Raw genomic sequence first — 23,109 nt, 5'->3', positions numbered from 1 at the left:
GGACGATCTACGTGGGTTTGATATTTGCCGTTTGGCATATTCAATCTAGTACTATCTCGGTTCGGTCCGATCTAGCAGATTGCATTTGTTAGATGATTTATATCAAATCGATGTATTTTGTTCATTGTTTTATTGGAGTACCAGCCGATAAGTTACCAGTCATCGGCTCATTAGCTTGATAGCAATCTAGATCTGTTTAGTATCTATCCTGATATTGCTAGGTTTAATCTTGAACTGTCTCGGTTGGGTCCGATCTTCTATGATTATTCTTAGCAATCTGAGCTAGGTATTTTATAGATCTTGGTTGTTTGTCCGCCGTCTGTAGCCGATGATTTTTACCGATCTACATGCTTATCATATTTACATCAATAGAGTAGCCGATTGTTTTACTGCATTATTTCTACACCAATCAGCTTGACTTATTTAGATCGGTAGTTATTTATGTTGCATCGGCTTATGAGAATTACATGCAAATTGGTTTTAGCCGATCGTAACATATGATTCATTATTCCAAGTAATTCGTCGGTTTATTTGTTAGCCTTATCGATCTTCATGTTTTCTACAATCATATCGTGCTCGACTGCATACTGTCTTGGTTAAGTCCAATCGACTAAGATTAATAAGTAACTTGGCAGATTACGTTGGTCTAATATTTATTTCAAGTCTATTTCTATTAGTGTTTCTAGCCGATCCATGCTTTTTTATCACGCCCCAACCCTAGGAACCCCCTAGGTCAGGCCTGTGCTCTAGGACATCAAGACTTCCCTTACACAACCAACACACATGTCTTTTCTGCGCACTTTGTGCTCACTCATGCGCACCTGAGAAATGACTTTCCGGTCGGTCACCCATCCCAAGATTGCTCCAGGCCAAGCACACTTAACCTTAGAGTTCTCTAGCTTTTGGAAAAGAAGTTGTAACTTGTTGGTATGGGATGTTACATACACCCACCCTCAAAGGACCCGACGTCCCCGTCGGTCCAACATACCCACACTTGGGCAAACAACCAGGAACGTTCCCCTCTTGGCCACATGTGCCATGCCGTGTCCCCGCAGGGCCCACGCGCCATGCGCAACATGCCCGCGCCCGTGAAACTACGAGGGTCGGCTCTGATACCATTCTATCAAGTCCCAACCCTAGGAACCCCCTAGGTCAGGCCTGTGCTCTAGGACATCAAGACTTCCCTCACACAACCAACACACATGTCTTGTTCCCCTCTTGGCCACATGTGCCCCGCAGGGCCCACGCGCCATGCGCAACATGCCCGCGCCCGTGAAACCGCGAGGGTCGGCTCGGCTCTGATACCATTCTATCAAGCCCCAAACCCTAGGAACCCCCTAGGTCAGGCCTGTGCTCTAGGACATCAAGACTTCCCTCTACTTTGTCCCCCTAGGTTAGGCCTGTGCTCTAGGACATCAAGACTCTCATGCGCACCCGAGAAATGACTTCCCGATCGGTCACCCATCCCAAGATTGCTCCAGGCCAAGCACACTTAACCTTAGAGTTCTCTCGAGATAAGCTTCCGGAAAAAAAGTTGCAACTTATTGGTATGAGTATCTATCAAATCCTATTAAGCCTTGGGCTGGGATGTTACATTTTTACAGCCGATCGCTTGTCCTATCGGCTAACCGTTACAGCATTCATATCTAATCGGTTGGATTAATAGTTACCTATCGGCTTGTTTTACTATTTATATCTTGTCAGTTGCAGGATCAAACTGACTGGCACGCCCGCACATTCTAAGAATTTAGGTCCTGCACTGGAGCTGTCTAAGATTGACTCCCAGGCCTACATGTGTGACCGTTGATCGTTATTTTCAGCGTCAACAAGTGGATAGCAGGCGGCCATTAAGTGATGCTGACACCACTTGTCTGTCATCATGAGCTTTGGTGATGATGATGATGAAATTGAGGAGACCTGATAGAGGGCACCCCTATTTTCCACGCCTAGCCAAGGAGTGACAGGAGCCCTCCTATCACATTTACTATTTCGGTGTGGGGCAAACATTGTATGGTGCAGGGCGTGTCAAACACTAAATGCGGTTGGTAGGAGCCCTGACGCCCCGCATACTTCCCCGGTGGGCCTTCGGTTGGTCCTCAACAGCATGCCCTGCTAGCGGGTGTCAGGCTGATCCAACACCCGCTTCCTCTCATAGGGAAGTGGCCAGGGCGGCCCATGCCCTCCCATAGGGGGCGCTAACCGGCCTAACTCTCTATCCGGTCAATAGAGGTGCTAGAAGTGACCCAGAAGGGTGATTCCTAGCCATTGAGGAACAAGGAATCCAACACTCGAACATGAATCAATGCCGATGACTTTGTCATAAAGCTGGATATGTCATGATGTTGAGTGCTCCCACCAAGCTATCGAATTACATGAGGTATCAACAACTATGACACTAATGGCTTCTTTTACATCTAGTCAGTAGGACCAAATTCCGCATTAGATTAGATTAAGTGATAATGTGTTAGGCCAAGCATTAGTTTATATAAGATTGTAATTCATAATACTAATCTTTGGTTTAACACTTTATCAAATGAAAACTTATTACTTAAGCCAATGATGTAACCAGTACATCATGCAATACTTTGCAAGTACACCTTGCCCATACATATTTGCACTAGTTGCAAGTACACACCCATACATATTAATTTCCACCTAAATTTAAGAAGAAATCACATAAATACAACAAGGGAAGGGATTGGATCAAACTATAGCTTATTGTAGGCAACTAGGCAGGTACATACAAAAGAGTAATGTTACGTGAGAATAACTATGGAGCAGCCGACCGGGGCACACGAACAGTTGGAACAAGGTAAAGATCATTCTTTCTTCGAGCGGTAGCACCCATCTCCTCCACCATATCCATCTTGGTCAACGAGATGCCACCTGGGAGCTCCCAGTCAAAGTGATAGAGTAGTGAGGCTAGAGCAAGCTCCATGTTAGCTTCCGCAGATCCCATGCCAGGGCATATCCTTCGTCCCGCACCAAATGGTATGTATTCAAAGTCCGTTCCTTTGAAGTTTACATTAACCTCTTCAAATCGCTCTGGCCTGAATGTCTCAGCATCTTTCCAATACTTAGGATCTCTACCGATTGCCCAAACATTCACGAGAATAGTAGTACCAATGGGGATGTCGTACCCCATGACCTTACATGTTTCCCGACATTCTCTTGGGACAAGCAATGGCACAACCGGATGCAGCCGTAATGTTTCCTTGATAATCAACTTTAAGTACTTCAATCCAGCCAAGTCATCTTCGGTCACAATTTGCTTCCCCTGGAGGGTGTCACGTAGTTCAGCTTGTGCCTTCAACATCGCCGTTGGATTCTTCATGAGCTCAGACATTGCCCATTGGAGTGAATTCGCTGTTGTTTCACTTCCAGCACCAAAAAGATCCTATGTAATGCATGCAAAAAACAAAGTATCGATGAAGTCATACAGAAAATGTCGTAGTCTCTGTGACCATATACACCATTTTTATTAAGAGACTTAAGAAACTGCTGCAAGTTTTTTAACAAAACGAGAACCAAAAATCGAGCCGACATAGTTTGTTCTTTTTAGGTCTGTTTTTGTTTTTCCCAGAAAACATTGATTTGTGTTTCTTCCAAACTGATATTTCAACAAACCGAGAAAACTGTATAAACCGAACGCCTACCCCTAAACGCCACCTAGATCTGATCTTCCACTGTTGTTTGCATCATAGCCTCTAGCCAAGCCGCAATTGGCGAACCTCACCTTCGCCGTAATCTAGCTTGGGGATAGCTAGATTACGGTGCTTAGGGCAATCATCTTCATCGATCCCGAGCTTGACGTGAATGGATTTTACGGTTGGCTTGGTTATCTTCCAATACCAACCATAGCAATATTTTGGCATTGCCTAATAATTTGCCAATTGTTTGGTCTGTGACAAAGAAAATGCCTTGCCAATTTATTGGACATCCCAAATACTAACCTAAACAATCTTGACAAAAAAAAATTTGGCCACAAAAAAAATCATATTTGCCAAAATCTTAGCAATATCCAAATACTCCCTTAATTTTTTATATGATACTATTAACTTTTAAGTCCATCTTTAACTATTTTTCTTATTCAAAAAGTTATATAATTATTAGTTATTTTTTTATAATATGATTTATTATTATAGAAATTTTTAATATTACTTATAATTTTGTATATTTAGATTAAAATTTAAAATAAGATGAACAATCAAATATAGCCCATATAATACGTGCCTGGAGCAGCCAAGCTTGCTCGTGAGATGATAGGAATGGATGTTTTTTTGGGGGGCGGGAGGGGTGGGGGGCGATGAGGCCAAACCAGATCCTATAGTAGCTCCTTAGGTCACCGTTTTTAACATTACCTGTACGCATACTTCTCTCAAAATAAGTTTATTTTTTAATTTTCTGTTATAACGTTTTGACTTTTCATCTTATTTAAAATTTTATATGATTAATAATTTTATTGTTATTAGATGATAAAACATAAATAGTATTTTACGTGTGACTAATTTTTTTAGTTTTTTAAAATTTCAATTAAGACATTTGGTACTAGTTTCAATCCCAACAAAATAAATGATAATTATATAATTTTTTTATAAGACGAATGATCAAATATGTACCGAAAAGTTAATGATGTTATCTATTGAAATAGAGAAATAGTATGATGAATTGCTTGTAGAAATTCAGTTGCAACGAGTGGATATTTAGCTAGTTAAGACCAAAAAATATTGCGGAGATGAAATATTGACGATGGAAAAAAAAGGAAAGGATACTCACAAGGATAACGGATTTGATGTGGCCCATGGTGAGAGGCACTTCGAACCTGACCTCCTTCTGAATCCTGAGAAGCAAATCAATGAGGTCCTCGTCGTCGTCTCTGCCATCCACGGCGGCCGCCTTCCTCTCCTCGTGCTGCCGGAGCGCGCACTCTATCAGCTCGAAGTTCTTGCGGTGGTTCGCCATTGCCCGACGCGTCGTGCCGGTGACGAAGTCGGCGAGCCTCGACGACGGGAACAGGTCGCCGAGGTTGAACCCCGACGCTAACCGGACCGCCTCGGTGAGGCCCTCGAGGAACTCGTCCCGCTTCTTGAACCGGTCGCCCATGGTCATGCGCACCGCCGTGTCGGTGATGAACACGGCGATCCGCTCGCTGACGTTCACGGCCTCGCCGGGCCGCGCCGCGGCCGCGGCCACGGCGGCGACGAGGCGGCCGGCCTCGTCCTCGCGGACGCGGCGGAACGACTGGACGCGCCGGGGGCTGAACAGCTCGAGGATGGCGATCTTGCGGAGCTGCCGCCACAGGGTGCCGTAGGGCGCGAACACCAGCCCCGGCCCGTCGCTCACCAGGGCCCGCATGGTGGAGCTCCATGGCCGCGTGCAGAACTTGATGTCGTGCGTCTTGGTGATCTCCCTGGCGGCGTCGGCCGTCGTGGCGACGACGACGGGGACCTCGCCGAGCTTGAGCGACATGAGAGGCGCGTCCAGCCGGCGCGCCATGCTCGCCATGGTACGGTAGACGAGCGGGCCGTGGATCATGATCTGGTGGAGGTTGCCGATGATCGGCAGCCGCCATGGCCCCGGCGGAAGCACCAGCTCATGGCCAGAGCCATGGCCATTCGCGTTCCTGGCAACCACCTTGTGGAGCACGAGAGTAACGAAGACGATGGCCAAGGGGAGGCACAGGTAGCCGGCGACGTCTTGCACCATGGCCATTGCGATGATCCAAGGCTAGGCTGTGCTGTCGAACACTTGAAGGCCAAGCAGGAATGGTATATATAGAGAAGCTAAACAATTGAAGTGAAAAAAGTTCAGGTTTAATTTGATCGTCTCGCTGCAATCTATTCTTCGGGAAGATAGGGAAGAAAAAAAACTGCAAAATGAAAGGACAGTCGAGTACAACCTCACACTCCGCTAATTTAATTTATAGATTTGCTTCGGTCCAACAAAAAGTACCAAATCATTTCTCACAATTGGATCTAGCTGAGTAGGATGTACACTGTTAGATCCAACGAGATACATGTATCTCGAGACTTTTTTTGTTATTTTTTGTTGGACTGAAACAAATCTCTTTAATTTAACCAGCAAGTAAACGCGTTTTTCAAGTTCAGAGCATGATCAACCGCGTTGAAGTATCCTCAATAGCTCATCTATCCCATCCTCTACGCTGAAAATAGAAGATAAAGACTACAAATTAAACTACAACAGAACGGCTATCCTATCATCTAATTTTAGATGTTATCCATATTAGGAGAGAACCTTCATATTTAGATGATCTCTCTCCATCCTCCAAAGAGATACAGAGGATGTCATATATGGATGATCTAGTGGAGTACAAAGAGATATGAAGGATGAAACTAGTTTAGATGATAATCCAAATGAAGATATAGATGACCAAATTTAGATTAGCTTTTGGAGATACTCTAACAATTAATAATTGATAATTGGATAATTTGTAAGCTATTAAGCTATTAATAATTGTATATGATATTAAGCTATTGCCAATATAAACCATCTCTCCCCTCCTACTTGTTAGATATCGTACTACCTCCGTATTTTATTATATGATGTCGTTGACTTTTATGTTCACGTTTGACCTTTCGTCTTATTAAAAAATATATAATTATTAATTATTTTGTTATAATATGATTTATTATTATAAGAACTTTAAGTATGCTTTATAATTTTATATATTTGGATATAAATTTTTAATAAGACGAATGGTCAGATTAATGTATATTCAAAAGTCAACGATGTCCTATAAAAAAATATGATGGAGTAAATCTTTTTACTCCTTTTTTCAAAATATAACCATAATTTAGAATTTAAAATTTATTATAAATTATAAGGATTTCTTATTCTCATCTTACTTTTGAACATGTAGCTACTCTCAACCATCTCTCGTTTATCGAGGGACACCAAAAGAAATTCCAGTCAATATTAATTTCTATTAAATAACCTAAAAGTAACTCTAGCTATTTTGAAACAAGAGAGTGCATGGTATATTCTCTCATACTCTAACATGACGTCATTGTTCATATCAAAGGCAGCCAACTTAAGAGTTGATATATATCAGTCATTTTCAGCTAATAATGTGCTTTGTCCGACCTATTTGCTCACTGATACAGTGTGTCTTCAAGTTTTTGATGAAAATAAGAGTCCTACTGTGTGTGAATATATATGTATACACACCAGAATTTACCAAAAAAAGTCTTAATTATAAGTTATCTAAAAATCATTGAAGGTCTGGGAAGTAGTACAGTAACTATTTTAGGGTATTTTTAAATGTAGAGCCTTGCATTATATCGATTAAAGTATATACTTCGACTTTTATGCGCTCAAATTTTAGCTCGTAAACATAAAAATATGGTAAGAGCTTTTATGCAATGGTCGGTTTGGTATTTTTAGAAGAATTTTTTACGGAAGAAGAGCAATTTTTTCCTTTGATGTTCGCCAAAACAACTTACTTTTCTTTCCATGGATCGCATTTTTCTTTCCATGGATCACATAGTGAGCGTATTTGGTATTTGGATATTCTTCTTATGAATGATCTGGTGAATCCTCTTAATTAATCATTAAACAAATAAACTAGAAAGACGTTTCCCTCGTCCATATCAGTAACACTAACTTATTTTATAAACATGTGTATAAAGATAAAGTCAGGTATGATTCTTTCATTACTACTACAAAATATATTTTTATTATACTTCTTTTCTTTTAATCTACCCCATGAAACATAATTTTCTTAAATAAATATGAATTATCAACTCTAAGCTATTGCCATGCATAACATTTTTCTGTCCCCAGCAAGTAAACACGTTTTTTTCAAGTTCAGAGCATGATCAACCGCGTAGGAGCATCCTCAATAGCACATCTATCCCATTCTCTATGCTGAAAATAGAGGATAAAGACTACAAATTGAACTACAACAGAACGACTATCCTATCATCTATTTTTAGATGTCATCCATATTAGGAGAGAACCTTCATATTTAGATGATCTCTCTTCTCCTCCAAAAAGATATAGAGAATGTCATATATAGATGATCTAGTGGAGTACAAAGAGATATGAAGGATGAAACTAGTTTAGATGATCATTGATATAGATGACCAAATTTAGATTAGCTGTTGGGGATACTCTAACAATTAATAATTGATAATTGGATGATTTGTAAGCTATTAAGGTATTAATAATTGTATATGATATTAAGCTATTGCCAATATAAACCATCTCTCCCCTCCTACTTGTTAGATATCGTACTACTTCCGTATTTTATTATACGATGCCATTGACTTTTATGTTCACGTTTGACCTTTCGTCTTATTAAAAAATATATAATTATTAATTATTTTGTTATAATATCATTTATTATTATAAGAACTTTAAGTATGCTTTATAATTTTACATATTTAGATATAAATTTTTAATAAGACGAATGGTCAGATTAATGTATATTCAAAAGTCAACGGTGTCATATAAAAAAATATGATGGAGTAAATCTTTCTACTCCTTTTTTCAAAATATAACCATAATTTAGAATTCAAAATTTATTATAAATTATAAGGATTTCTTATTCTCATCTTACTTTTGAACATGTAGCTACTCTCAACCATCTCTCGTTTATCGAGGGACACCAAAAGAAATTCCAGTCAATATTAATTTCTATTAAATAACCTAAAAGTAACTCTAGCTATTTTGAAACAAGAGAGTGCATGGTATATTCTCTCATACTCTAACATGACGTCATTGTTCATATCAAAGGCAGCCAACTTAAGAGTTGATATATATCAGTCATTTTCAGCTAATAATGTGCTTTGTCCGACCTATTTGCTCACTGATACAGTGTGTCTTCAAGTTTTTGACGAAAATAAGAGTCCTACTGTGTGTGAATATATATGTATACACACAAGAATTTACCAAAAAAAGTCTTAATTATAAGTTATCTAAAAATCATTGAAGGTCTGGGAAGTAGTACAGTAACTATTTTAGGGTATTTTTAAATGTAGAGCCTTGCATTATATCGATTAAAGTATATACTTCGACTTTTATGCGCTCAAATTTTAGCTCGTAAACATAAAAATATGGTAAGAGCTTTTATGTAATGGTCGGTTTGGTATTTTTAGAAGAATTTTTTACGGAAGAAGAGCAATTTTTTCCTTTGATGTTCGCGAAAACAACTTACTTTTCTTTCCATGGATCGCATTTTTCTTTCCATGGATCCCATAGTGAGCGTATTTGGTATTTGGATATTCTTCTTATGAATGATCTGGTGAATCCTCTTAATTAATCATTAAACAAATAAACTAGAAAGACGTTTCCCTCGTCCATATCAGTAACACTAACTTATTTTATAAACGTGTGTATAAAGATAAAGTCGGGTATGGTTTTTTCATTACTACTACAAAATATATTTTTATTATACTTCTTTCCTTTTAATCTACCCCATGCAACATAATTTTCTTAAATAAATATGAATTATCAACTCTAAGCTATTGTCATGCATAACATTTTTCTCTCTCCTCACATCTCTTTCCTCTGTGTCATCTTATTTGCTTACATGGCAACGGAGAGAGTGAGCTAATAATTACCGTTGTATATGCCCTTAACCATGGCAACTTCCTTCCCAAATAGAGACACGGAGACATGGAAGAGTGGATTTATGTTTATGAAAATTTTGTTATTTCTGGTGACCAGATGCTTCAATCTATTGCCATGTAAAAATAGTACTTATAGCTTGATCTTTAAATAGTCTCTTCTTATAGGACACAAAAAGGACTAGCATTTTTGTCAAAGGGGCAGGTGAAGAACGGATGTTGTAAAAGAGAGTGATTGTTTGCCAAACGATATATTTATAAATAAAAAAATAATTTGTGAATAAAAAATTTGATATACGTATTCTTAGTGTTCTAAAAACCAAGTCTGAAAAATAAACTTCAGTGAAGAAACCCCTAAAATCAACTACAAATTTAAGTTTGAGAATTCAAATTTTGGCTTTTATAAGCATAAGGGAAAGTCTCTGCAAACATCACATAGTTAAATAGGAACTAGAACAGCAGTTTATATATATATATATATATATATATATATATATATATATATATATAATATTGTGCTTTATTTGGTGAAAAAGAAATATCAGAGTTTGCAGAAATACACTCAAACATCTGCCCTCTCTGTGATTTCAAACATCTGTCCTCTATAGATATTGATATTGTATACTTCACGTTGTTTCGTACTCCCCCACGCGCGTCTCTTACAAGCTACCGCTGCGTGTAGTTTGAGAATTGTGTACTCCTCTATTTTATTTTGTCATCTCTTATATTTCAGATGTGCAATGTCTATAATAGCATATCCATATATTTGTATGTCAATCGGAACGGAATAAACACAAAAATATGTTATCTAGACAAAAATCTACATAGGATGAATATGATAATCGAATAATAAAATGACAATAGAGCTCTATGATTTTCTATATGTTAAATCTATATTTAGTATGATTATATATATATATATATATATATATGATAAATAAATAAATATTTTTTTATTAAAATACTTTTGTAACTCATCCATCCATACCATCCTAGTGTTTTCAAACTAAATATTTAAAAGTTACTAATAGTTAAAGTTTTAAAATTTTGACTACATTTTTGTTTAAAATGACAAAAATTATGGGATTGTATAGAGTATATCTGCTTAGGGGTACAGTGGCTGCGTTCTTTTTCATCGTATTATTACTCGGCTTTTGTGCATACGCTTTCTGAATTGCTAAAGAGCGTAATTTTGCAAAAAAGCTTATATAGAAATTTATCATCTTATCTGTGCATAGTAGATTTTTAATTTTATAGTAAACAATTTCATCATTTACTATTAAATAACTATAAAAATTAAATAATCTTTCATCTTTCACCAACCAAAAGAACTAAACCAGTTGGTCTACATGTTTTTGATGCAAATAACGTTGGAAAGATTCCGACAGTGTGTGTCTATATATACCAAAAGTTAGTTGAAAAAAAACTTAATTATAAGTTGTCTTTCCGCTGTTGAATGTTTAGGAGATAACTATCTTTTGCCCTTTGGATAAACGTAGAAAATTCCTTTTTAAACTAGGAGATAAAGATATGAAAGAGTGTAAATTCATATATAGAAAGATTTTATATTTCTGGTATTGAAGATGATCTACCACATGCTGTCGTCTTTTCCATGCATGGAAAATGGTACTTGTAGCTTGATCTTTAAGTCTTTGATCTATTGCTTCTTGTACGGAGGCCTCTAATATTGGACACAGAAAGGACTAGCATTGGAGAGCAAAGGGACAGGTGAAGAACAGATGTTATAAAGTCTGGTCTCATCACATGGAATGACCATTCAAATTTCTTACTTCTCACCGGCACTCCGTCTTTTCACTTCTTCTTATACTTATAAGCAAACCCTGTTTGGATTTAGAGTCCAAATGGCCCAGGCCCAGCGAACAAAAGAGGATTTACAGTCCCACGCCCACTGCCCTGCCTGAACCTTTTGATTGCTTTATTTTTATATGATTTTTTGAGCAACTAGCGCGAAAGCCGTTGCGCGTTAGCGCATTCTCCACTTGATCTGAATCGTAGTTCAGATCCAAGTCGGTTCAGTGAGGGCGACCGCGAAAGTCACCGAATGGATTCGGTCCGTCTTTTCCTGATCTTTGTTTGTCCCCCAAAGAAAGGTGTGAGAGGACGTTGCAGATGTCCGGGACGGACACGACTTCTTCTAGCACTAGAAGACCACAGGAAGAAACCCAGGAACAGAGCATGTTGTGAAAGACGCACACGGGGCGGGCGTGCTTCGGCCATGTCTCCGGGGCACAGTTGAATGTAGATATCATGAACGCGAGGATAAGGATACCAGGCTGAGAAACCCGGGCAAGTACTCCCCTAATGTGCCGATCGCTAGCGCATCCAAGGCCTCGGCGCCCAGCTCCGCTGGAGAGGCAAATTTGAAGTTGATTTTGGGTCTTTTCACTGAAGTTCATTTTTCAGCCTTACCTTTTATATATCTAAGAATAAATATGTAAAAAATATTCACAAATTATTTTTCATTTACAAATAGTCGTTTGGATTTTTTCATGAAAAAGTCAAACAATCACCTATAAGCATCATATATGTTTTCAAATCCTACATGGTGAAAAAAATATGAGAGTTCTAGAAATACGTCCAAAAAAAAACTATCCTATGTTGTGATTTGAATTTCTTCGACAATGGTTTGTAAAGGATAAAATTTTGTTGTGTCTTTCAAATCTCAATGTATTTGTCCTCTACTTTTTCAAATCCCAATGCATCTGTCATATACTTTATCAAACTCTAATGTAATAATTACCTTTTCAAAAAGATATTTATAGGATAAATAAGATGAGCTAAAAATTTTGAAACAGGGTAAGTACTTGAAGCTTCCTCTTGTAAGTCTTCTATTGCTTCTTGTCCTGAGGTGTCTCTGTTTTTGGTAGGACAACAAAAGGACCAGTTGGTGAGCAAAATGGCAGGTGAAATATTTACAGATATTGTAAAGTCTTCTTTCGTCCCAGACTAAACATCACATAGCTCATGCTGTTCAAATTTCTTCCTTCTGAGCAGGTTTGTATTATTCAGCTTGTCATTGACTAGAAGCCAAAAAAATCGCTTATATATGCTTTATTTGGTGAAAAATGATCAGCGTTCACGATATACATCTGTTTTATCTGTGATTTTAATTAACTTCACGAATACTGGTCTTTAAATCTTGATATTACTCAAAAGCTTCAACCTAGATTGGTAGCTGAAAGATATTTCTAAAAAAATATTCTTTTGGTTATATAAAGTCCGAGACTTGTAGGCTTATTTGTATGCGAATAAAGATGTGATCATAGCGTGTCTCCACGTTGCGCATGGTGAATTATTTCACGTCATTTCTTTGAGAAAATCTAAGAAATACTATTGGCAAACATCTCTAAGAAATATCATTGACAAATGCGAGTTCTATTAAATATCATCGTATAAATAATTTTATCTAAAAATATCATCGCCATTAGAGTTATATATCCATCTTACATCGTTAAATACGCGGCTCATCTTATATCATTTAACGGTGGCCTACTAATGGAACCCTAAAGACGATGATATTTTTTAGACAAAGTTATTTATGTAATAATATTTTGTAGAATTCGCATTTATCAATGGTATTTATTAGTCGATGACATTTCAAAGATTTTGTGTATTTCTTATATCCCCACGTCTCTCACAAGCTACCATGTACAGTGTACTTCTTCCTTTTATTTTCTCAAATCTAATATGGTCGTCCTATTCCAGAAGCATTTGCGCATTAGTTCCATTACCTAGCAATCTATTTTATATCCCTCTATAAGTATTGTTTTCGAGAAAAAAAAAACATGTTCATCGAGACACTTGTCATGGTTAATTATTAATTAAAAATATATAGAAAAGCCATAATATTTGGAAGCTACTGTTAAAAACATATGCTTTTTACTTAACAAAAAACCAAAGTATTTGGTTGTCGTCATCTCTCTTGACATTGCAAGGGCCAGGAGCGGAGCTAGAATGAAATATAAGGGGTGCCACACTCATTTGCTTTTAATGCTTGAAGTTAAGTTTAGTTTGCTACGGGTGTCATTATGTGTGATGCTTATACGGTGAAAATAGATGAACTCTAACTAAACATTTTTGTTGACCGGGTGTCTGGGACCCCACACCATACATAGCTCCGCCCTTGGCAAGGGCACTTTGGTCCATAAAAAATACGGTAAATAACAAATTGGTCCAAAGATGTACCAGGTGTATATAACGTGACGGTTCAATTAATAGCATCAACATTATTGTCAATATGGTAAATTGATAGTGATATGAATCCAACTAATATGAGAAAATTCAAGTCAGGTTCTAGTGTGTACTGTTTTTTTGAACAGAAAGTTCTAGTGTACAGTCAGCAAACTTTCATGTGCATATGCAAATGTCAACTTCCGATCGGACTCATTAACTTATGATCAATACATTGCCAGCAATTTCGGCTGCATGATTGGTAGTCCGAGTGTACTGTGTTGCAGCATTTAATATATGGTACCTGTCCAATTTTATTTATTATTTTTAACATTTCTAAAAGCCATTTTAGGGGACGAATTTTTTTATTGTATTTAATAAATAATTTACAAAACTATATTTATTTCCAAAATTTACAAATCTAACCTTCCGCCGCCCTCCTCGAGGGTGGAAAGATGACGTGATAGATGGCGGGAGGGCCACCAGGGACGGCCATTGACAGCGGCTAGTCATTTTTGTGATTTAGGGGGCAAATTGAAAAAAACGTGCGTGTGCAGGAAAGCAACCATGAATCGGGCGGTTGAATCACGGTTTGATACATATATGTATAACTTATGTAATTATTTAATCACAAGTCCTTAGATGGCTCAATGGTAACCGTCACCATCTTCTATCCAAGAGACCAGAGGTTAAGCCCTCGTAGGAGCATATTTCCTCCAATTTTTCCTAACCAATTAAACTTAGCACTCATGATTAAATAATTACATATATTATAAATATATGTATCAAACCGTGGTTCATTCGTCCGATTCACGGTGTGACAGTTCCTGGCACGCACAGCAATTTAGCAATTTGCCCCCTTGCTGCCCGCCAAACTGCCACCGCGCCATCATCGCCCTTCTCCGGCTCCCTTCCCACCATCTACCATGTCATTTTTTTCCCTCCATGAGAACGGCAAGATGTTATATTTGTAAATTTTGGAAACAAAAATATAATTTTGTAAATTATTTATTAAATAAAATTAAAAATTAAAAAATCCAGGAAGTAACACATTGTTATCAAAGCTTAAGCTGACGATAACTTCTGTAATACGTACTTGTCAGCCAATTTCAATTATCGATGGAGACGTTTACCACGTGCTTGACAAATTTAAATGATAAATATGACATTTAGAGAATTGGTAGTGAGTAGGTATTATAATTTTGTTCGCGGATTCACCACATCTTTTTCTTATTCTTATGCTTATAAGCTAAAAGTTGAATTTTTGACCTTGAATTTCAAGTTGATTTTGAGACTTTTTTTGCACCGAAGTTTATTTTCCAGTATTGGCTTTTAGATTGCTAAGAATATGCATATAAAAATTTTATTCACAAATTAGTTTCTATTTGCTAATATACCGTTTGGCTTTTAGGTATGCGTAGGTACCACGTTTGATGGTTTCGGGCATGGATTTATTTATTTTTATCATGGGCAGACTTCTCCAATCCGAAATCTGAAAGTCTAGTGCATACTAACTCGGTTTTATATTTTCCGGGTGGATAACTCATATTTGATCTGATTTTGGGCTATCTACCTACCTCTTCCTATTTGGTCCATTTGAAGTCTTCAACTTTCACGAAATTATGATACATTAGTGATAATTTGAGTTGCTCTTTGAACCATTGGCGCTAATTTTATGATTTATTGATTATTATGATACTTACCATTAAAATAGTTCTATATTAAATTATCTATCCAGTGGGATATTATTTCTATGAGACTCACTGGATATCCATCGGACATACCCGTGCATGCTCGTTGGACATAGGCACGAGCACGATGCTCTACCCGCAAATCCTATCAGACATGGATTGGATGGGAGAAGTCAGCACTGGGTCAGGCATGAATTTTCTACAACCATACCTAACCCGCCCCGTTACCATAAGCAACTAGGAAGCACCACTATTACAAAAGTTGCTTTTATAGGCGGAAAAATAGTGTGCTCATAGAATCCGTCGACGGAACCACATGTATAAAAATGCCCATGAAAATGTTTGAAATTACGTCTAAACCCCTAATGGGTTTGGATGAGAGATGACAAGACAATAGGAGACTAATTACGTTTTTGGGCTTAAAGTGCAACTATTAGTTTCTAGGAAAAAAATTCAAAACTGCCATTATAATTTTGCTAAATTAGAGATATGTCATCCTGACCACGTGTCATTGACTCATGTGTGTTTCACATGTCAATGAGATACCAGTGGCATATCTCTAAACTTTATAAAATTATAATGAATCGATTGTAAATTAATTTTCCTTTCCAGGATGATGCACGATAAATGATTGCAAAGGTGAAATGACTCAAGGCATGGTTTTAAATTAAGTTGGAGGAAAAGTCCGTCATTCTCTCGAAGGATCAGGTTTTGAAGTGTGTTAGATTCTTAAACTGATGGTGTTTGCGACCTACTCCAAAGTTCTGGTTCACCCTATTTGTTTGGCTCAAGTACTAACCGCAAGTTCTGACCCTCGCTGACCAGAACCTCCGGTGTTTGAATCTTTGAGTTACGACAAGTTTGTGGAGGATGGATGCGAAGAAATTTAAACATGGTTAGTTTAAGGAAAAAATATATATGTAGAAATGTTCTTATTTTTGCACAATTTTTTTAATAATCCTAGAAGTACACTTGTTGCTACACAAACTAAGGTCATGCCAATTTGTTGCTACACGAGTCAAAACAAACCATCTTTTCGCTTATTCTTATAAGTCAAAGTTTAATTTTTTATATTAAATTTAGACAGAGCTGATTGTAGAGTTTTTAAATCATAATTTACTTTCAGCCTTCGCTTTTACATTTCTAAGAACACATATATAAAAAATTTATTTATAAGTTATTTTGTATTTTTAAATATATTGTTTGGCTTTTTCGTTATATAGCGAAAAGATAACCCCCATCCCCCCCGCAACTTAATTTGATGGTGGTAGGACATTTATTGTGAAGCTTTACTATTAGCCTCATGCTCCAAGCATAGTTTCTTTGTGTTCTTTTTGAGCAGATGAAGATGAAGATTATCTAATTTGTGTGACATCTATTTAATGGTATAAATAATGTCCTTAACTATTACCAAGTTAAAAAAAACTTTTTAAGAAATATGAGATGATAAACTTCTATATAGAATTTTTTTGCCAAAAAGTAAACCGTGTAGCAGGTTGAGAAGCGTGCACTTAAAAGCTGAGAAAAAATATAAAGAAAGAATGCACCTTCAGTAACAAAAGTGATCCTGAATTGTGTATTAACCTATTTTGGGTGTAGCTTCAGTTGCATTCATATAGATCAGATCGGTAAAGAAAGTTTTCTGTAGTTATTATATGAAACCAAAAAATCTAGGAAAAAATCTCATACTCACTAGAGCTTTCACATGGCCTGTTGGGGGCTCTCCTTCACGGCGAAGGTGATCTTCCTTGCCCGGACGGCTCAAAGAATTGCCAAAGCAACGTGACGAGTTTAAGGACCAATCATGTATTTTACTCCCATTTCTGTAGTTTAATAGATATATTTTCACGCTCTATTTGGATCCATTATTACAACATACATGCAGTTTGAGGTAAACCTTGAAAGTAAATTAGCTGAGAAGAATTTTTTTGCCATGTCAAGAACCAAGTCTTAATAGCCAATCTCAAGAATAATTGCATATAACTGAGGGCAGCATTGGGCTGTGTACACCTCCAAGAGGCTGGGTTTAATGTAATCTATTATCTAAAAAAAACTGAGGGCAGCAGCATTTTTGCAGTATCAATATCTTTGATAGTTTCAGCAAGGTCTGAAAATACATCAATGAAGAGCCTAAATATTTACTGATAAAAAGGAATGGGCGAAGTGCAACTACATAGGCACAGAGGTAGTGCATCTATAAAAAAAATAACATGTTAAATTTGCTCATTTGCTGACTTGCTGCTTAAACCGAAAACGAGAACATTCCTGAACATCATTGAAAGAGCAATTTTACCATTCTTTAGGAGGTACCAAAAGGTACCAAAAAGCATAAGCTTGGTTCACTAATATCCCAATAGTAAATGGTTTCTATTCAATCTCAGCCATTTTTCGATATACTGCATGAGTGACTTAACAAGTGCCCATACTGTTCTGTTTTCCTCAGTTTGCTTGCGTTCCTTTAATCATGCCAGGGCAAATCATCATATTTATTTTTTGTAAGATTTATTTCTGTCTGTAACCTATCTATGTTAGCATTAAAGTAAGGCTGTGTTCTGACTTCTGAACCTGTAAAAATTAAAAAGGTAATATTGATAAACTTTTGCATAAAACAAAGCAAAGATTGCTAAAGCTCATATCATACGCTACTTATTGATCATGCAAATTCAGTTAAGAAACTGAAAAAAATGTTAAGAACACAAAGGGTCAATATATTTAACCTAAAAAACAAGATTTGTTTTATCATTCAGAAGCCATACCTTGCAAACTGGTAAATGGAACCAGAAAAAAAATAGGAGAAATTGCAGGGGATGAAGCAGGGTGCCGGGCTGTCGGCCAGCAGCAAATTTCAGCGGCTAGCTCCAGCTTCTGCCAAGTGATCGCTATAACCAGAAATTAAGATGTTCAACAGCATTTTTGGAATCATGCAATCCTGGATAAAGATTGCTAAATGCAAAAACAACATTCCAGCATTCGTAAAACAATATTGAGAAATGAGGGGTTTCTTATTCTAATTCCAGACAAGTAGGCAAGTTCTTAATTACTTGCAATTAAGGGTAGGAATTTCATCAAAGAGTAAAGCTAGGTGAGAATAACTACGGAGCAGCCGACGGAGGCATACGAACAGTTGGAACAAGATAAAGATCGTTCTTTCTTCGGACAGTACCACCCATCTTCTCCACCATGTTCAGCTTGGTTGAATAGAAACCACTGGGGAGCTCCCAGTCAAAGTGATAGAGTAGCGACGCCAGAGCAAGCTCCATGCTTGCTTCGGCAAATGTTATGCCAGGGCACATCCTTCGTCCCGCACCAAATGGTATAAATTCAAAGTCTGTTCCTTTGAAGTTTATATGGATATTTTCAAATCGCTCTGGCCTGAACATTTTAGGATCTTCCCAATACTTAGGGTCTCTACTGATTGCCCATACGTTTACGAGCACAGTAGTACCAACGGGGATGTCAAACCCCATGACCTTACATGTCTCCTGGCATTCTCTCGGAACAAGCAATGGCACAACCGGATGCAGCCGTAAGGTCTCCTTAATAATTAGCTTCAAGTACTTCAATCCAGCCAAGTCATCTTCTGTCACAATTGGCTTTCCTTGGAGGGTGTCATGTAGTTCAGCTTGTGCCTTCAACATCACCGATGGATTCATGATGAGCTCGGACATCACCCATTGGAGGGTATTCGCTGATGTCTCACTTCCAGCACCAAAAAGATCCTTTATAATGCATGCAAAAATAAAACATCCATGAAGTCATATAGAAAAAACTCATAGGCACAACATTCCATCATATATACAAGTTTCTATCAAGAGACTATTGAAAACATATAATAGATTTTTGGGTGAAAAGGTTTGAAATATAAATATAGTATAATTGTTGCATCGTATAGACAAGTTTCTATCAAGAAACTATTAAAAAAAATCTTTATGCGATCTAACAATCAAGAAGTCAAAAAGTTACAATATAATTGCAATATAATTTTACTATATTTACATTCCAGAGTTTTCTGCCTAAAAAAACTGTGACAATGTTTTAGTAGTTTCTTCATATTTTAGTTTATTCCATTTTCACATGTTCAGTATGCATACCTTTTAGTTTCACATACTGAATCCATTTATTTTATAAGGTGTTTTATTTTGAAATGTCAAACTTTTATATGGTTTGACGGCCCTGTTTAGTTCCCATATTTTTTTTCCAAAAACATCACATCGAATGTTTGGACATATAAATGAAGCATTAAACATTGATGAAACAAAAAACTAATTACACAGTTATAGGAGAAATCGTGAGACGAATCTTTTGAGACTAATTAGTTTATGATTAGCCATAAGTACTACAGTAATCCACATATGCTAATTAATATTAATTAGACTTAAAAAATTCGTCTCGCAGTTTCCTGACATAATCTGTAATTTGTTTTATAATTAAACTACATTTAATACTCAAATCTGTAATCGAATATGCGATGTGACACGCATATAAAAAAATAATTTTGGGAACTGAACACGCTTGTAAGTTCCTGATATAAGATATCAATATATTTTAATGGTAAAGAGATGTTGTAACACATACTAGGTTTTTTTAAACTCTTTCTATACACTCCTTTACAAGACGATGGTGACAGTGGTCATGAATATGCTAGCGCCACCCATAACTGCCATTTGACCCATAAAAAATTAGACACTGAGACAGGTAGATTTTGGCTTGTGGCCAACTAATTACACTATTTCATCAAATTTAATACAAATATAAGACGCCATATAAAAATATGTCAGATGTAAAATGTCTATACCAGCATATCCTAATAAATGTTATGTATGAATCAAACTTAAATGCAACACAAAAAATGATTATCTAGATAAAATATGTTAAATAGTCTCAAACTGGTTATAGATATATATAGTTTACAAGAGGGAGAGCCCCTACAAAATCTACATCAGTTGAATGCTATAATCCAATAATGCATACTCCCTCCAATCCCTAAATGTTTAATATCGTTGACTTTTTTATACATGTTTGACCATTCGTCTTATTTAATTTTTAAAAAAATATGTAAAGTTATATATGTGCATAAAAGTATACTTAACAATAAATAAAATGATATAAAATAATTAGTAATTATGTAAATTTTTTGAATAAGACGAATGGTCAAACGTGCATGAAAAAGTCAACGTCGTCAAATATTTAGAGACGGAGATAGTATATTGTTTAATAATTCTTCAAGTTTGAAAATGAGATCTATATCTAGCTCAATACGCACACAGAAAGTAAAAGTGGCACGTATTATAAAGTAAAAGTAGCATGATGATGCATTATTAGACAGAGGGAACGAGAATAACTTTTAATTTTAGGGGGTTGTTAAATACTACGAATATTTCTTTGAAATTCCGTTGCAATGAGTGCATATTCACCTAGTTGATATAAAAACTAATGTGACAAATCAAATCAAGGCAGACAGAATATCTACTATTCACTCTGGTTTTTTTATTTGATATTGTTGCCTTTGGATTTATATTTGATCATTCTTCTATTCAAATTTTTTGTGCAAATATATGACATAATAAGGAATTCTTAAATTTACTAATCATTTACTAGTAATCAATTTATAACAAAATTAATATTTACATAAATTCTTAATAAGATGAACGATCAAATGTATAAACAAAAGTCAGTGGTGCCAAAAAAACAAGAGGGGTAATAGATATTCCATCTTGCTTGACTTGATTTATCACAATTTTTTCTTTATATCAACTAGGTGAATATCCGCTCATTCCAACAGATTTTTTAAGGACAATTCATCGTGTATTTTAACAACTCCTAAAATAGCGGAGGGAGGGATCTAGAACATTACCATTACAGGAATGATAGTTACTGAGATATGCATTCTGTTCTTATATAGCCTCACATGTCAATATCGCTGCTATAATGACAATTACAGGAATGATAGTTACTGAGATATCTTATATAGCCTCACATGTCAATATCGCTGCTATAATGAGAGAGGATCTGAATCCAAACTGTTTTAAACTCTCGAAGAGATGTCCTCTCATCTATTACATGCTATACAAATAGTCATAATAAATATAAAAAAATTATAAAGATAGGTTAATATATGATATATCACTGCTCAAATATGCAAAGTTAAAATATGACTTCTACAATGCATAGCAAAAATAACAAATATATGATTGTTAGTATATGCTATTCATAGTTTAATTTGTTATTTTTGTTATAAATTGTAGAAGTCATATTTTAACTTGTATATTTATGTACTGATATATCATATATTAATCTATCTTTATAATTTTTTTATATTTTTAAATAACTATTTAGATAGCATGTAATAGATGAGAAACCGACGAGGGGATAATCACTCGATAGTTTAGAATCCATGCCCCGAGAGTACCGGGTAAAGAAAGGGATCGAAGAAGGGCTACTTACAAGAATGACGGCTTTGATGTTACCCATGGTGAGAGGTACTTCGAGCCCCACTTCCTTCTGAATTCTGAGAAGCACATCAATGAGGTCCTCGTCGTCCACAGCACCGGCGCCGGCAGCTGCCGCCCTCCGCTCCTCGTGCTGCCTCAGAGCGCAATCTATCAACTCGAAGCTCCGGCGATGGTTCGCCTCCGCCTGACGCGTCGTGCCGCTGACGAAGCTGGCCAGCCTCGACGACGGGAACAGGTCGCCGAGGTTGAACCCGGAGGAGATCCTGATCCCCTCGGCGAGGCTCTCCAGGAATTCGTCCCGCTTCTTGAACCGGTCGCCCATGATCATGCGCACCGACGAGTCGGCGACGAACACGGCGATCCGCTCGCTGACGTTCACGGCCTCGCCGGGGCGCCGCTCCGCGGCCACGGCGGCGACGAGGCGGCGCGCCTCGTCCTCCCGGACGTGGCGGAACGACTGGACGCGGCGGGCGCTGAGCAGCTCGAGGATGGCCATCTTGCGGAGCTGCCGCCACAGAGCGCCGTAGGGCGCGAACACCAGCCCGGCGCCGTCCCTCATCAGGACGCGGATGGTGGCGCTCCACGGCCGCGTCGCGAACCTCACGTCGTGCGTCTTGGTGATCTCCCTGGCGGCGTCGGCCGACGAGGCGACGACGACGGGCACCTCGCCGAGCCTGAGCGACATGAGCGGCGCGTCCAGCCGGCGAGCCATGCTCGCCATGGTGCGGTAGACGAGCGGGCCGTGCACCATCAGCTGGTGGAGGTTGCCGATGACCGGCAGCTGCCATGGCCCCGGCGGAAGCCTCAGTTGGCCGGATCCACTGCCGTTCCTGTTCCTCGCGAGCTTGTGGAGCACCAGAGTGAACAAGACGACGGCCAAGGAGACGCACAGGTAGCCATGGACGGCTGCCATGGCGATCCAACGCCTAGGCTGCTGAGGACTTCAAAGAGCATGTAGGAATGGTATATAAAGAGAAGCTGATCAGTTCATTCAAGTGAAAAACTGTCCGGTTTCAGAGTATCCCAACAGATCATCTAAATTTGATTATTCATATTTTTATTTAGATGATTATCTAAAATAGTTTCATTCTCTATATCTCTATATACTCTAACAGATCATCTATTATGATATCCTCCATATTTTTTTGGAGAATAGAGAGAACATCTAAATATAAAGTTTCTCTC

At 37.6% G+C, this 23,109-nt stretch overlaps 2 protein-coding genes across 2 annotated transcripts; both read right to left on the bottom strand.

The window, feature by feature from the left end:
* Window positions 1-2,553: 2,553 nt before the first annotated feature.
* Window positions 2,554-5,720, bottom strand: LOC102706633 (zealexin A1 synthase-like). The gene is made up of 2 exons (XM_040520993.1): window positions 4,777-5,720; window positions 2,554-3,397 (listed from the first exon to the last, which is right to left on the bottom strand). The coding sequence occupies exons 1-2, from the start codon at window positions 5,710-5,712 to the stop codon at window positions 2,771-2,773; spliced, it is 1,563 nt and encodes a 520-aa protein (XP_040376927.1). The 5' UTR covers window positions 5,713-5,720; the 3' UTR covers window positions 2,554-2,770.
* Window positions 5,721-18,459: 12,739 nt separating this feature from the next.
* Window positions 18,460-22,844, bottom strand: LOC102717864 (zealexin A1 synthase-like). The gene is made up of 2 exons (XM_006646928.3): window positions 21,917-22,844; window positions 18,460-19,191 (listed from the first exon to the last, which is right to left on the bottom strand). The coding sequence occupies exons 1-2, from the start codon at window positions 22,835-22,837 to the stop codon at window positions 18,565-18,567; spliced, it is 1,548 nt and encodes a 515-aa protein (XP_006646991.3). The 5' UTR covers window positions 22,838-22,844; the 3' UTR covers window positions 18,460-18,564.
* Between the last annotated feature and the right edge of the window lie 265 nt (window positions 22,845-23,109).

The sequence above is a fragment of the Oryza brachyantha genome, chromosome 2, assembly GCF_000231095.2.
Source record: "Oryza brachyantha chromosome 2, ObraRS2, whole genome shotgun sequence".
Lineage (NCBI taxonomy): Eukaryota > Viridiplantae > Streptophyta > Magnoliopsida > Poales > Poaceae > Oryza > Oryza brachyantha.
This window is presented reverse-complemented; position numbering and strand designations above follow the sequence as displayed.

What these genes read in the sequence shown, in the direction of transcription:
- LOC102706633 (XM_040520993.1), bottom strand. Translation starts at nt 5,712, where the DNA reads ATGGCCATGGTGCAAGACGTCGCCGGCTACCTGTGCCTCCCCTTGGCC. An exon ending in ACATCAAATCCGTTATCCTT is followed by an intron (nt 3,398 to 4,776) that starts GTGAGTATCCTT and finishes TGCATTACATAG; the next exon opens with GATCTTTTTGGTGCTGGAAG.
- LOC102717864 (XM_006646928.3), bottom strand. Translation starts at nt 22,837, where the DNA reads ATGGCAGCCGTCCATGGCTACCTGTGCGTCTCCTTGGCCGTCGTCTTG. An exon ending in ACATCAAAGCCGTCATTCTT is followed by an intron (nt 19,192 to 21,916) that starts GTAAGTAGCCCT and finishes TGCATTATAAAG; the next exon opens with GATCTTTTTGGTGCTGGAAG.